The sequence below is a fragment of the Podarcis raffonei genome, chromosome 10 (genome assembly GCF_027172205.1).
Source record: "Podarcis raffonei isolate rPodRaf1 chromosome 10, rPodRaf1.pri, whole genome shotgun sequence".
Classification (NCBI taxonomy): Eukaryota; Metazoa; Chordata; class Lepidosauria; order Squamata; family Lacertidae; genus Podarcis; species Podarcis raffonei.
In genome coordinates, this window is record NC_070611.1 from 13,444,203 (window position 1) to 13,459,072 (window position 14,870).

Here is a 14,870-nt window from a genome sequence, read left to right on the forward strand (position 1 = left end):
TAATAATAATAATAATAATAATAATAATAATAATAATAAATAATAATTTTTTATTTATACCCCGCCCTCCCCAGCCAAGGCCGGGCTCAGAGCAGCTTGCAAGCAATAATAAAAACAAGATGAATGATTACAACTTAAAAACAAAAATAAAATACAACATTAAAATAATGCAACAAGATAGCTACAGGCAATGCCTTTGTGGTTTAATATACATATACTGCATCCTGTAGTAGTTTGGAGAATACTGCCATCAACAGTTTTTGTCATCATCTTACTGATAAAAGCAGCATTTATACCTAACTTTGAGCTATCGATTAAATTTAAACCAGACCAATTGAAATTGGATCACTAATAGATGTTAAAGACTCCCAAATCCTGCTGATGAAGGGATTGTGCATTTGCCATTTAACTTGCTCTGTCTTCTTTTGCCCTGAGGGAGGGAAAGTGGAGTTTTTAGAATTCTGCCTTGCTTGGAATAACAGGAAAGGAAAAGAAGTGAAAAGGGCACAGGCTCCATTTCCTCCAAGGCAGCTGAGTGAATCAATAGCAATGGAGCTGAGTGTCCATTTCACTTACTGTTTTGCCTTTTCCTGCCATGTCAGGGTAGAGAAGAGGTAAACTAATGAGCTCTGGTAATCTAATGTGATTCAGAGTTTGGCTTTTCTAGTAGAGCTTTTGCCGCATACATTTTGGTATGGGGTCCGTGTTCACTACTGATAGGTCCCTCCAGTGTCTAGTTATGGCACTCCTAGCTACTGAGAGTAAGTGGGTTCTGAGTTCTTTGTAATGTGAGTGTGCATTGTTGTCTTGGAAGATATTTAATAGAGCCAGTTCTGGAGCTTCTTCTAACAGAGCTTCTGTTATTTTGCAGATCTCTTGTAGGACTGATGAATATGTAATGTCTTGTTATGTTTTTATATTTGTTGGAAGCCGCCCAGAGCAGCTGGGGCAACCCAGTCAAATGGGTGGGGTATAAATAATAGAATTATTACGGAATAGGGCGTCCCTATTTTCACCAGAAAAATGTTGGTGGGTATGTTGTAAGCTGGTATAGATCCTGTGGAGTAAAGGCAGGGCCAAGCTAGATGTGATGGGGGCATTTTCCAATGCCTAAATATGGAACCAACCCATTTGGTAAGAAAAAAAAGGTAACCACAGGAATGGAAAGTACATGTCCCCTCCTTCTCTGACTAGTGGCTTATCTCACCCATGGCTCTGCTTTTCAGTCCCAAATGTGCCTCTGCCTTGGGTAGAAGAGCTGTGGGTAACTAGGAGCTTTTCCACACATCTGCTTGTTACGTGCCTAGAGAGGTTTTTTCATTCGCCCCACTGCTTTCCCTGGGGAAAACACACTGCTTACCACTGAATTGGAGCAAACTTCAATCCACCTAAAAACAGATTCAGCAGTAAATTTTCCCCTGGGGGGGCGGGAATGGAAGAAGTGTGGGTGAGCCGTAAGCAGCAGCAGAGGAAGCCACTTGGGCGCCTGGGGCTTCGTGCCCAGGGGCAGGGCACTCCGCGGGGGCTCCAGAGTCTGCCTGCCTCCCCCCACTCAGCCTCCCTACAGCTGGGGGGGGGAGGCAATGGGCAGACCGTTTGGGCAGCATGGAGCCTGAGCAGTCCTGAAAGATCTTCATTGGCTCCCAGTACGTTTCCGAGCACAATTCAAAGTGTTGGTGCCGACTTTTAAAGCTCTAAACGGCCTCGGTCCTGTATACCTGAAGGAGCGTCTCCACCCCCATCATCCAGCCCGGACGCTGAGGTCCAGTGCTGAGGGCCTTCTGGCAGTTCCCTCATTGCAAGAAGTGAGGTTACAGGGAACCAGGCAGAGGGCCTTCTTGGTAGTGGCACCCGCCCTGTGGAACGCCCTCCCAGCAGATGTCAAGGCAATAAACAACTATTTTACTTTGAAAAGACAACTGTTCAGGGAAGTTTTTAATGTCTGGTGCTGTATTGTTTTTAATCTTTTGTTGGAAGCCACCCAGAGTGCATAGCTGTCAACTTTCAGATTTGAAAATAAGGGATCGGCAGCCTCCAAAATAAGGGATCAGCAGCCTCGCCTGTCCTGGGGACAGTCTACAGGATATCTAACAATCCGGGATAGCAGCGGGAAATGGTGCTGGAATATGGGAATATCCTGCGAAAAAAGTGAAGGTTGACAGCTATGCCAGAGTGGCTGGGGAAGCCCAGCCAGATGGGCAGGGTATAAATAATAAATTATTATTATTATCTAAGCCACTGCGTCTCTCACAGGAGAGATGCGTAGCTCTGGCACACGGCAGGCCCCGCGGTGAGTGCTGCCTGGCGTTTTGTCACCCCCCTCAGTGATGACACCCAGGGCAGCCCACACCCACCGCACCCCCCTTGCTCTGCCCCTGGCTCCCCTCAATTACAGTCTTGCTTTTAAAATCTTGTGTTTCCCACACTTCTCTCCGTAAGCGATTAGGGCATTTCCCTGTTGAACCGCACAGAACTGTGGCTGTCTCCTCCAATGTTGACCTGAGCATCTCATTTGAAGTGGGGCGAGGAGGGGAGGGGACTGCAAATGCTGTCGCGCCGCGTAAACAGAAAGTAGAATTCCAGCCCACAAATTCCAACCGGATCATTCTCTTTTCTCCCTGAGCATATGTCGATACGCAGCACAACAGAGCAGGGAAAGCTAAATAAATAAGTGTGACATGAGGTTTTAGTACAATAACAGCAAGGGAGGAGGCAGGGCACTTCAATTAATAATGGAGCGCAGAGTTCCTGATAGAGCCGTTCTTTAATAATGTTTAAAAGAGGTACAAGGAGCCCTGGGAGAAGCTTTACAGATAACTGCAATGGGCATTTTGCCCAGCAGTGCCCATGAGGCATAGCTCCTCCTGCAGAATAAGTTCAAAAAGGAAATGGAAATTGTTTCCTTTGACGAGAATGGGTATCTTTTGAAGCAAGGTTTCAGCCGGCCCTGACGCAGGAATAAAGGTGGCCTGATACCCCACAATACTGAGAAAAGGAGCAGGCAAATCTCTGCTTTTCAGAGTTCTCACCAGCAGGATAGGGGTTGTGCCTGTTGTCGATTTGATGGAGATTTAGGCTGCCACACTGAATCTTCCGTAAAAGTTTGTTTGAACTAGATGGACGCTCGAAGAAAATTAGCTGCTTCTTCCATACACTCGCAATGTTTCTCCTTTTTTCCAGCGTAACTATGATGACAAAAACTTCTCTGAATATAATTGCATTTGGAGGTAAGCAAAATCTAAAGAAAAGAAGAAAAAAAAACAGTTCATGTTATATGTTAAAATGAACAACCCTGTAATGAAAAGAGAATTACAGTGGTACCTTGGTTTGCATACGTCTTGGCTTGCATACCTGGGGTTACAACCTGTTTTGGTTTACAAACGGACCTCTGGAACGGATTATGAGTGTAAACCAAGGTACCACTGTACTAAATTGTGGTGGGAAATCAAATTGCAAGTAAATAGCAGTATGAGGTTACATATTTTAAGCAGTATACCTGTTGACTGGTTCGTATCTTATAAGGAAGTGCCGTTTATAAATATTTAAATAAATAACTACAGTGGGAACATATTTAAGCAGTTGTCGTAATGATTAGAGTGTCAGCCTGGGAGACCTAGGAATTCAAACCCCACTTGGCTATGAAACTCACTGGGTGGCCGTGGGCCAGTCATTATCGCTTAGCCTAAACTATCTCACAGGGTTGATATGAGAAATAAATGGCAAGAGAGAGAGCCATGTGCACTACCTTGTGCTCTTTGGAAGAACTGAGGGATAAAAGTACATTAAAACAAATGAATGTATCTTAACAGTATCTTTGCCAGAGTTCTAGTCTCAAAAATCTCAGGTTTATTTTTTTATCTTGCCTAGCCTAGAAGGGCTGATTCCAGGTTGAGTTCTGGCTCAGCATTTTCTAAGGACAAGCAAAGGCCCAGCACCTGAACAGGATAAAGTAATACACATTTTCTCCAACTCTGAGCACAGTACTTACTATTTAAATTCCCCTTGCCACTATTGCTTGGGTAAGTTCAAGTCATTTCAGCCTAAGAAAGTTGGAGAGCGCTGCCTGTCATCTGTTTGCTTGCCCATTTTCCATTGTGTCTAATAACACCTGAGGGGAATTTGTTGTTGTTTAGTCATGTCCTACTCTTCGTGACCCCATGGACCAGAGCACGCCAGGCACGCCTGTCTTCCACTGCCTCTAGCAGTTTGGTCAAACTCATGCTGGTAGCTTCAAGGACACTATCCAACCATCTCGTCCTCTGTCGTCCCCTTCTCCTTGTGCCCTCCATCTTTCCCAACATCAGAGTCTTTTCCAGGGAGTCTTCTCTTCTCATGAGGTGGCCAAAGTATTGGAGCCTCAGCTTCAGGATCTGTCCTTCCAGTGAGTGCTCAGGGCTGATTTCCTTCAGAATGGAGAGGGTTGTTCTTCTTGCAGTCCATGGGACTCTCAAGAGTCTCCTCCAGCACCATAATTCAAAAGTGCCAATTCTTCGGTGATCAGCCTTCTTTATGGTCCAGCTCTCACTTCCATACATCAGCTGAATCTTTGAACATTAAAAGAGAGAGTGGTCCAGCCATTCTGAAAAAAATGTGTTTGCAGACACATCTCTCTCTCTCTCTCTCTCTCTCTCTCTCTCTCTCTATTTATATATATATATATATATATACACTGTGTATTTTACTTGATGGGGCTGAGCCCTGGTTGCTCTAATAGACCATATCCTGGTAGTACCATTCCTTGATCAGCTTCCCAACACTAGTTCTGTCGGTGCGATTCATAGTTTGCACAGTTTTCCATTTCCTGTACCTGAGATGCTATGTTTGTTTTTCCATGGCAAACCATCAGTATTCAGAAGTTCAGAATATTGTTGGATTCAGTTGAATTTGTGTGTCATTATGCAAGTGAGATTGGACATTAGTACTGACGCAGTTCCCCAGCTTGTAACCAAGATGGAATATTTCACATTTGACTGTATAAATGCAATTTCAATCATACCCTATATAGGTCATGTTCTATGGTGGAGGTTTGCACAGAAATCCCATTATTTGTGCCCTACTATTAACATATCACCCTGTGTCACAGAGTGACATTTCTTTCAGTGCATGCTCTTGATACCAGCTATCCTCGTAAATGTACTGTAGCTTTCACCCTATCCATATCACGTTTCACAAGTCAGCCCGCATTTCAACTCCCAAATCGTGATAAACGGCTATGTATAGTGAATACTTATCTACTTTAAAAAAATTTCACCTATGATCCTTTTCTTTTACTTCTTTATTTTTTTCTTTGTTCTTTTTTTTCTTTTTCCCGATATCTTATCTTTCATTTCACTCCTTTATTGTGAATAGCATTTTATAGAGGTATAAATAACTGTAGATATGAAAAGAGACATTCTCTAATTTTTTTCCTTGGTTATATGTATTTTCTTTTTCTTTTGTATTTTCTTTTGTTGTAAATATGTATGTTTTCTAATTTGTACTTAATATAAATAAATAAATAAATAATACCAGGCTCATTGCAAATTTTGATTACCTGCAAACCAAGGGTTCTAATCTGCAAATTCCAGCTTTCTGTTGCTGTTCATAGGAGCATAGTATATTTTTTTCACCTTCTATGATGTTTTAAATAAATTATCAGCAGGCTTGTTTGGGGCATGTGCCTTTATGCATGTCTTCATGTCCAAGGAACAGAAATAATTGGAGAGAATTCAGTTCCAGATGCTAGGGAAACCATTTCCTACTGCTACCCTGACTCTCTTTTGCCAGAGAACGCTCTACTGCCCTCCAGTATCCTAGGAGTTCAGTTCAGTTTATTGTTTTTACTGTGCAGCCATCACAAATAATGAAGTAAGGTGTTAGGTTTGCTGGTAGGAGATGTTATTAGATGATGGAGGCAGGCGTTTGCAGATGTTAGCCTTTTTTCAGCTGTTCAATTGGAACATTTGTGAAAGACGAAGCAAAGAGTTCTGCTTAAGGAAACGGTAAACATATGTCCTTAAGCAGAACAGGAACAGACCATTGAAAACTGTTGCCAGTTGAGAATGAACTGTTGCTACTAGAATAGAAGAACTCATGGTCTCAGTCAGTATAATGACCTATGTTCAGGGTTGATAAATAAGGCATCTCTTCATAACAAAGGGGGAGGGAGCGTGCTTCTACTATTTATCAACCTGGATGTAGTTTAAAACACTACTCATAAAACTATTTACTTCTGCTTCCATGCTCTGTGTCCACAGTTTTAAGTTACTGGCAGATGAAATGCTTTTAACATTCTTCTTCTATTAAGAAAGATACATAAAGAAAACGACATTTTCACAGGAACAAGCTGCTTTTTATTACAGCCTTAAAAGTAAAAACAGCATGGCTGTAGGTGGAGAGCATTTCTTGAAAGCTATAGATAATTTGTCAGGCCAGCTGCAGCTCTTGATAGCTATTCAGCCATATCCAAACAGTTTTAAACCGCACCTGCCTTTTTTTTGTGTGAAAGAAGGTAACATGATAAATGCGACTGCTTCTGGTTTATACTGTATCAAAAACGGTTTGATAACCCAGATTGTTATGGCTAGCCCTAAAATCCTATTCCAAATATGAAGCTTTTATAGCTCTTCTTGACTAGGGCGATCCACTGATCAGCCCAGGTGGGCAGGACCAATCCAAAATTTAGAACACTTTAGCATCTGGGTTTTCCCAGTAGTGATGTATGGAAGTGAGAGCTGGACCATAAAGAAGGCTGATCGCCGAAGAATTGGCACTTTTGAATTATGGTGCTGGAGGAGACTCTTGAGAGTCCCATGGACTGCAAGAAGATCAACCTTCTCCATTCTGAAGGAAATCAGCCCTGAGTGCTCACTGGAAGGACAGATCCTGAAGCTGAGGCTCCAATACTTTGGCCACCTCGTGAGAAGAGAAGACTCCCTAGAAAAGACCCTGATGTTGGGAAAGATTGAGGGCACAAGGAGAAGGGGACAACAGAGGACGAGATGGTTGGACAGTGTTCTCGAAGCTACTAGTATGAGTTTGACCAAACTGTGGGAGGCAGTGGAAGACGGGAGTGTCAGGCGTGCTCTGGTCCATGGGGTCACGAAGAGTCGGACACGACTAAACAACTAAACAACAAGAAGTGTCTGGGAAAATGCTCCAAACTACAGTTCCAGTGGCAACTGCACACAAAATTAAGAGTTCCTAGGCATTGTTGTGGTTGCTCCTGACACTAGGATTAATTTGTTACAGACAGTTTGAAGTTTCATTATTACACTAGAGTTGTTTTTTATCCTCATCATCATATTCAGGTTTTCAAAGTGCCTCTCATGCATTATCTCCCAGCTCCCAGCTAATAAAACTTGTGCGGATGGCAAATGTATAGCTAAATCACCAGGATTTGTTAGGTACAGTGGAGATTCCCAGCAAGTGAAGTTTTGTGTGCCCCTTGGGGCAACCATCTGCCAGCTACCTGACAGCATTGTTGCGACTGCATGAGATAAGATAGTGTTACTGTTAAAGCTGAAGGATTGATTGTTAGGACTGTCATCTGAAAGTAAATGGGTTAGCGGAGTAGGAATAATTTAGTCAACTGATTAAAAGAAATCCTACGCCAGGTAAAAACATTGAGGACATTAATTAAAAACTGTTGTGTGATCAAGATTTTAGTCTTTGGAAGAATTATTACTCAAAATTTTCAAATTAACAGATGTGCAAAAGCTTAAATCGGCAGCACATGTTCGTAGGATAGCTGATTAAAAATCTTAGTTTTATCCATGATTATCCATGCTGATTAATTTATTAGAGCTTGTTGTTGGCCTCTTTCTTCTTTGACCAGCTACTAGCTTGGTCATCCTTTGACTGTTAACGATGCTTTCTATCACTTGTGCAGCCTCAAACACACACACACACACATGTACAGGTTCTGTTGTCTAGCAATAACAATATATGTAAGGAAATAAATAAGGTGTAAATTTGTGAAGAACCCATGTGTGATGTTGCCTTCGTGAGATGTTAGACTTCAAAGTATAGAATTCATGTGAGAATTTCATTGTTGATCAAGATAAATTCATTGGAGTATGGTTAAAAAAAAAAAAAGCCTTTAGCTATACTTGTCAAGCGTATTACCCATACTCGCCCGTCTCTTGGAAACATATCACAGAAAGACAAGAAGTAGAAGACTTGGGGTGGGAAGCCTTCTAAATTGTACTTTCAAAAGGTAGGATGAGAGATGTGTTAACTACTAAAATAGGAGTGGATTTCACAGTATGCTGAGAGAAATGAGATGGGAAAAATATGTTTGAAACAGGCGGAAGAGTGGATGTAGAACAAAAAGCAATGTTTGGTGGGTATCGCTGTAGCCACTGGAGGTCCTCTTCAGAGCCCATCCCATCAGAGATATACCAGACCCCTACCTGAATTTTCAGCTCTCTCTTGCTCTCTCTTTTTGCTTTGGGAGGAATGGTGAGGGTAGATGTGGAGACATGAGGGGGTCATTCTATCCAGATGTTCAGTACGAAGTTACCTTTTCCACTTAAGCTCCCTGTGCAAAACGAAAAGCCTGGGTGATCCTTCTGAATGGTGTGGGGAATGTCATGAAGAGAGAGGAGTGCCATTAAGTGGGCGAAGAGAACTGGCAAAAATCAGCTGCAGGCACCTTGCATAAGCAGGATATGGGCACCATACGGTCTCTGGGTAGTGCCACCACTACTGAAGAGGTGCTTTACCCAGTCACATGTTGCCTTTAGTTCAAAGAGCAAAGGCACCAAAAATAGTTGAAGGAAGGAAGGAAGGAAGGAAGGAAGGAGGAGAGAGGGAGGGAGGGGTAGCCAATGTTGCTTAAGACAGAATTGAGATTCAAGATGATCTTAATAGATTGGAGAACTGGGTCATACTAAGAAAATGAATTTCATTAGGAACAAATGTAAGGTTCTACACTTAGGCAGGAAGAACCAGCTGCATCAATATAAGATGGGGGGGGCGTGTCTGGCTTGCCATTAGTACATATGAAAAGCACCTAGGGTATAGTTACCAGATTTTTTTCAATGAATCCAGGGACACATTTTTTATTCTTATTATTATTTGAAGTTGAGTAGCAACAGGGAGTCAGTAGTGGGAATGGTGAGGCAAAAGACCCTGGGCCCAAGCACACATGCATATTGTATAAAGGTGCAAAGCCCTTCTTTTGCACCCTGTGAAACATAAATGCGCAGAGTTTTTTAAAAACTGGGCAACGGCCGGCCGCCTGCAACTCCTGAGCCTCCCCCGATCAGTCAAAACAAAGGGGGAAGGAGATCTGTACCACCGGATGTCCCCGGTACAGCGCACAAAACACATCATATGGGGACTTCTGGCGAGGAAAAATGGTGAGCGCCATGGCAGCGAGCAGCTCCTAAAGCCAGCCAGAGCCAACTGCGCTACTAGGCTGGCTCCAGGCTGCTGAGGCTGCCGCTGCCATGTTTCCTGGGGACTGTCTCCGGGAACTGGGGACATCTGGTAACCCTAACCTACGTTTCCGAGCACAATTCAAAGTGTTGGTGCTGACCTTTAAAGCCCTAAACGGCCTCGGTCCAGTATATCTGAAGGAGCGTCTCCTCCCCCATCGTTCTGCCTGGACGCTGAGGTCCAGCTCCGAGGGCCTTCTGGCGGTTCCCTCACTGCGAGAGGTCAAGTTACAGGGAACCAGGCAGAGGGCCTTCTCGGTAGTGGCGCCCGCCCTGTGGAACGCCCTCCCATCAGATGTCAAAGCGATAAACAACTACCTGACATTCAGAAGACATCTAAAGGGAAGTTTTTAATATGTGACATTTTAGTGTATTTTTCATCTTTGTTGGAAGCCGCCCAGAGTGGCTGGGGAAACCCAGCCAGATGGGCGGGGTACAAATAATAAAGACTCTCCTCCCTGGAAGAGAGGGGAGTGGTTGTGGGCGGGAGCCCGAGCTCCGCCCCTGGCCGGGGGCCTTAGCCCCCGCCCCTTCTCACCTGGCTGGCGCCCACGCCCACCGGAGGCAGCCAACCAGGTGTCTCCGGGGGGCGTGTTTAGCAGCTTAATGCTGCGGCTCCAGCTCCGCCTCCTCCTCAGTCGTCGTCGTCCCGCAGCGAGTCAACGGGATCGTCTTCTGCTGCCAAGGAAGTATTTCCCGAGCTTCCGGGTTCGGGGGGGAGTGTGCAATATTTTACTTTGCTTTTGCTGGTCTTTTAAATTTTGGATAGTGGCTTCACTTATTTGTGTTTATTTTGTCAGGCTGGGTATCGGAGCTATTTGATTTGCCTTGCCCCTCTGCTTTAAATAGATTAGAGTGCTTATCCTTGAACTCCCCCTCCCACCATGTCTCCCGGTTAGCCGTTGCAGCACCACTAGATAACACAACGGCGTGTGCGCGTAAATTCACTGTGTTTCATTGCTCTCTGACCTAGGGACGGTCACCGTGTGTGTGTGTGTGTGTGTGTGTGTGTGCACGCGCGCGCGCTTGTGCGTGCGTTGGGGCTTCTCAGCGCTCCTGCGACCTTCAGAACGACACTCTGTGTGTCTGCGGGTATTTTCAGAGTAGCTGCAGTGGCGCGTCTGTTTTAAAAAACTCGGCTGCTAGGCAACGCTGTCAGCGAGCTCCTCTTTAGTGTGTTTTGTTGGGGAGCTAACTGCCCCCTGCACGGCCGTGGCAGATGGGCGGGGTACAAATAATAAATTATTATTATTATTATTATTATTATTATTATTACTACTACTACTACTACTACTACTACTAACCTAGGGGTCTTAGTAGACCACAAGCTTAATATGAGTCATCAAGAGTACGGGGGGGTGGAGCTAACGCTATTCTAGGCTGCATCAACAGAAGTATTGTTTCCAGGTCAAGGGAAGTAATAGTCGCACTCTATTCTGCCTTGATCTGAGCACACCTGGAGTACTGTGTGGGCACCACAGTTTAAGAAGGATATTAGCAAGCTGGAATGTGTGCCAAGGAGGGCGACCAAGCTGATCAAGGGTCTTTAAACCAAGCCTTTTGAGGAATGGTTGAGGGAATTGGGAATGTTTAGCCTGGTAAAGAGAAGACTGAGAGGTAATATGATAACCATCTTGAAGTAACCAAAGGGCTGTCACATGGAGAGTGGAGCAAGCTTGTTTTCTCCCACTCTGGAGGGTAGGACCCAACCAATTGCTTCAAGGTAGAAGAAAGGAGATTCCAACAAAACATCAGGAAGAACCTTTTGACAGGAAGAGATGTTCAACAGTGGAACAGACTCCCATAAGATGTGGTGGACTCTCCGTCCTTAAAGGTTTATAAGCAGAGGTTAGGTAGTCATCTGTCATGTATGATCTAGTAGAGATGCATTGCAGTGGGTTAGACTAGATGTCCTTCGGGGCCCCTTCCAAATTTATGATTTTGTGATTCTATACCATGCATAGCTTTTTGGTGAGCACGGTGTATTGGATGCTGCTAAGCACTTGCAAAAGATGTAGTTTTCCGCATTGGCATTACAAGTCAAGTGCATGTTTGCCTTTGAAGAGCTCATCTTTTTAATTTAGCAAAAGTGTGTATGAGTGATGAAACATGGCTTTTAATGTTTGTTTTCTATAAATGCAAAACCTACACTGATATATTCATTTTAGATATATCAGGCACGTCCAACTCCCAAGAGACTGCAATCTACTCCCACTATAAAAAAAACAACTGGCAGTGATATACCCAAGATGGTGGCTAACTGCCCAAAATGTTGAGCTTTTTGGGGGAGGGTAGAGGCCACAATTTTTTATATTTCTGGGGGGGGGGAGTGATCACTTTCTGTCATCCTGAGATCTACCTGCGACACCCCATTGATCTACCTGCGATGGCCCAGTGATCTACCCGTAGATCACGATCTACCCATTGGACATCCCTGAGATATATCATTGAAACACTGTAAACTGGCATGCGTACAACATCCTGGGTACCAGATTTTGCATCTGAAGATGATATTTGTGCCCATTGTGAATTAACATGCAACACACGAGGTCATTAAACCAGGGCCTTGCAGAGCCAGACAGGTAGGCCTGGGCCAGATAGATAATGTGCCCCCCCTTTTTTTTACCCTGGGGATAAATGAAGTTTCCACCAAATTTTATCCTCATTGAGCCATATGTACTCCTCGGGTGTAAGTAATATTCCTGGCCTAGTCAACAAAATTTTTAACAAATGGCCACATCTTCATCAGTTTTTCATCATTTTCAAAAAAAAAAAAAGCGATAAGAAAGCCAACACACTTATCTTTAAGGTACGTGTGGTACTTTTTGGCAAACAAGATTTGAAACAAAAACTCACCAACTTTTAACAGCATGAAAAACATGGTCCACCATCACATTCGCGGTGTGCTGGCTGCTGGAGCCTTGGTCGCCTCCACCCACCCGGCGCCCGTTCCACGCTCCTCTGTGGAGCCAATCACAGACCCCGCCCCAGACGCCGGGGAAGCTTTTCTCTCACACTGCCAGCCATGGCCCCAGGGAATCTGCCCGCCAACGCCTTTGCACCCCCACGTTCATCCCAGTGCATCCCCTGCGATTGTGAATATGCTGACCGAGGCCCCCTTTGTAATCAGAGGCCCAGGCCAAGTGGCCCATATGGCCCCCCCCCCTCTGTCTGGGCCTGCATTGAACTAGAATGCACTTTATAAAGCACACCCAGGATACTTTGCTGTCCCTCATTTGGACCTGTGTCAAAGGGTTGTCCAAGCATCTGTGCCATTTTGCGTATCGTAAGGTGCAGGGAAGCAGAAGGTCTGAGCAAAACTCTGATTCTGTTTTGAACATGGTGATTTCCAAATTATTCTCATTTGCATTCTTCATAGCTGAAATTAACTGTCAATCCTATTTAGAACAGTAAAGAATTTAATTTGTATTGCCCTACCCCAAGTTCACAATTAATTTCACAAAGCCAATAATAGCCTACACTGTGATGATAGTTTCTATCACCTTTCGGCCATCATGATTTCTAACTGAGTTTATTTAATGCTGATTAGTTTCATTTCCTTCTGTCGCTCAAAACTTAAAACTCTCATATGGATTTGTAGATAGAACAAATGTTGTATGGATGGAGAGATGCTGCTGGATAGTCCTGATATCAATATATATTGGTAACTTTTCAGCATTTTATTTGTTCATGGCAGGGTGGATTTGATTAAAGTCAAATTGATTTAAATCATGATTTAAATCACTTTTCAGTAAGACGTGATTTAAATCAAATTTTTTTAACAGAAAGACTAATTCTTGCTGATATAATCTTAATATTTACAGCCAGATGAAGGTTTCATTTTTGGAATAATAAATTTTCAGAGTAGTTTTTTCAGTTATATCAAAAATTACTGATTTGGTTATACTATTAGAAATACATAGATAATGATGAAATTATTGTGAGGTTTAATAAGTTAACTGTTTATATTTGGACAACTTTTCTGCTGTACTTTATTGGAAGGTGAAAAATAATCATTTCCTTAATAACAATTTAAACAATCTATTTAACTAAAACAATAACATTATAGCATATGTATCCATGTTTGCTAACTGATGTGTTTAAACAGTTTTTTTTAAAAAAAAACTTAGAGTTTTAGCACGCAAATCATTTTCTGATAAATAGCCTTTGGACTATAATGTACCGTATTTTTCGCTCTATAAGATGCACCAGAGCATAAGACGCACCTAGTTTTTGGAGGAGGAAAACAAGAAAAAAAATATTCTGAATCTCAGAAGCCAGAACAGCAAGAGGGATCGCTGTGCAGCAAAAGCAGTAATCCCTCTTGCTGTTCTGGCTTCTGGGATAGCTGCGCAGCCTGCATTCGCTCCATAAGACGCACACACATTTCCCCCTACTTTTTAGGAGGGAAAAAGTGAGTCTTATAGAGCAAAAATTACGGTAACTTAAATAGAAGACTGTCTTTAGAAAGATTTTTCCTCCAAAAGCATTTTATTTTAAAAATCCAATTTAAGATTTAAAAAATCTGATTTAAATAAAAAACACCTGATTTTTAAAAATTATAATTTTTACAAAATCATTGATTTGGTTCATGGCTTATGCTTCTTGTTAGTTGAAAATTCTGTGCGAGGTTGTACTATTTCAGACTGTAGTTGGGTCTTTAAAGGATTGGATATTTTTCCATACATGGAGTGTGGAGAGAATCAGAACTTACAGGGTTAAGAAGTTCTGAGTGACGTCTCACATTCTGAGGCGTGGTTTAGAATACTGAGGGGAGTGTTTTACTGTGTCTCTCTCAGTGTGTGTTTTGCTCCGTTGCGAGAGAGGAGCAAGGATGTGTGCTTTGTCACCAGGAGAGTTATGAACTGTTTGTTTTGCTACGAGAATAAAGACTTAAAGTAAGATAAAGGAGACACCGTATTACGCACACACGGCAACTGTTCCTGTTTCTACGCTGTGTTTACACTCTGCTGAAACTGAGAGGAGCCCCGGTAGCAGAGCATCGCGCAGAGGAAGCGTGTGGACCCCCAGGGGCTGGTAAAGCTACAAATAAATCATTCCATATGGAGTGGGGCCACTGCACCCACATAAGAAAATGAACTTGTCTGGGAATATGGCTTGACCAGAGTTTTACCTCCTTAGTTAACTATAACATGTTGATATGCTTTGACACAGTGTGTGTGTTTCTTAAAGCCCAAATAATGAAAATGCTTGAATTTCCCCCAACAAGATTTCAGCTTACCCTGTAGACTGCTTCTGAATGAGACATCAGTAACATTCTTACCAGCTGTTAACTTGTAGACAGCCTATAGTTAAACAGGGAGGTATGCTTCCATAGTTCCACAGCCTGTTTCAATAAATGGTCAGGGAAAATAATATTCTGCTCAAGAAAACAGATGAAATTGTAGGGGAAATGGAAGGTTACCGTATTTTTCGCTCTATAGGACG

General features: G+C 43.1%; 1 protein-coding gene across 9 annotated transcripts in view; it reads left to right on the top strand.

Annotated features, from left to right (window-relative positions):
- The window catches only part of TAFA5 (TAFA chemokine like family member 5), a 340,255-nt gene that overhangs the window by 307,299 nt on the left and 18,086 nt on the right, over positions 1-14,870 (top strand). For 6 of the 9 annotated variants that reach the window (XR_008332613.1, XR_008332614.1, XR_008332618.1 and 3 more), the window contains one exon: positions 3,181-3,227. The exons of the other annotated variants lie outside the window; for them this stretch is intronic. Coding sequence is in view for 1 of the 6 variants with exons in the window: in XM_053407479.1 (XP_053263454.1) it covers positions 3,181-3,227 (47 nt within the window). In the remaining 5 variants the exon portion in view is untranslated. The remainder of the gene's footprint in view (positions 1-3,180; positions 3,228-14,870) is intronic. 9 annotated transcript variants of the gene reach the window in all.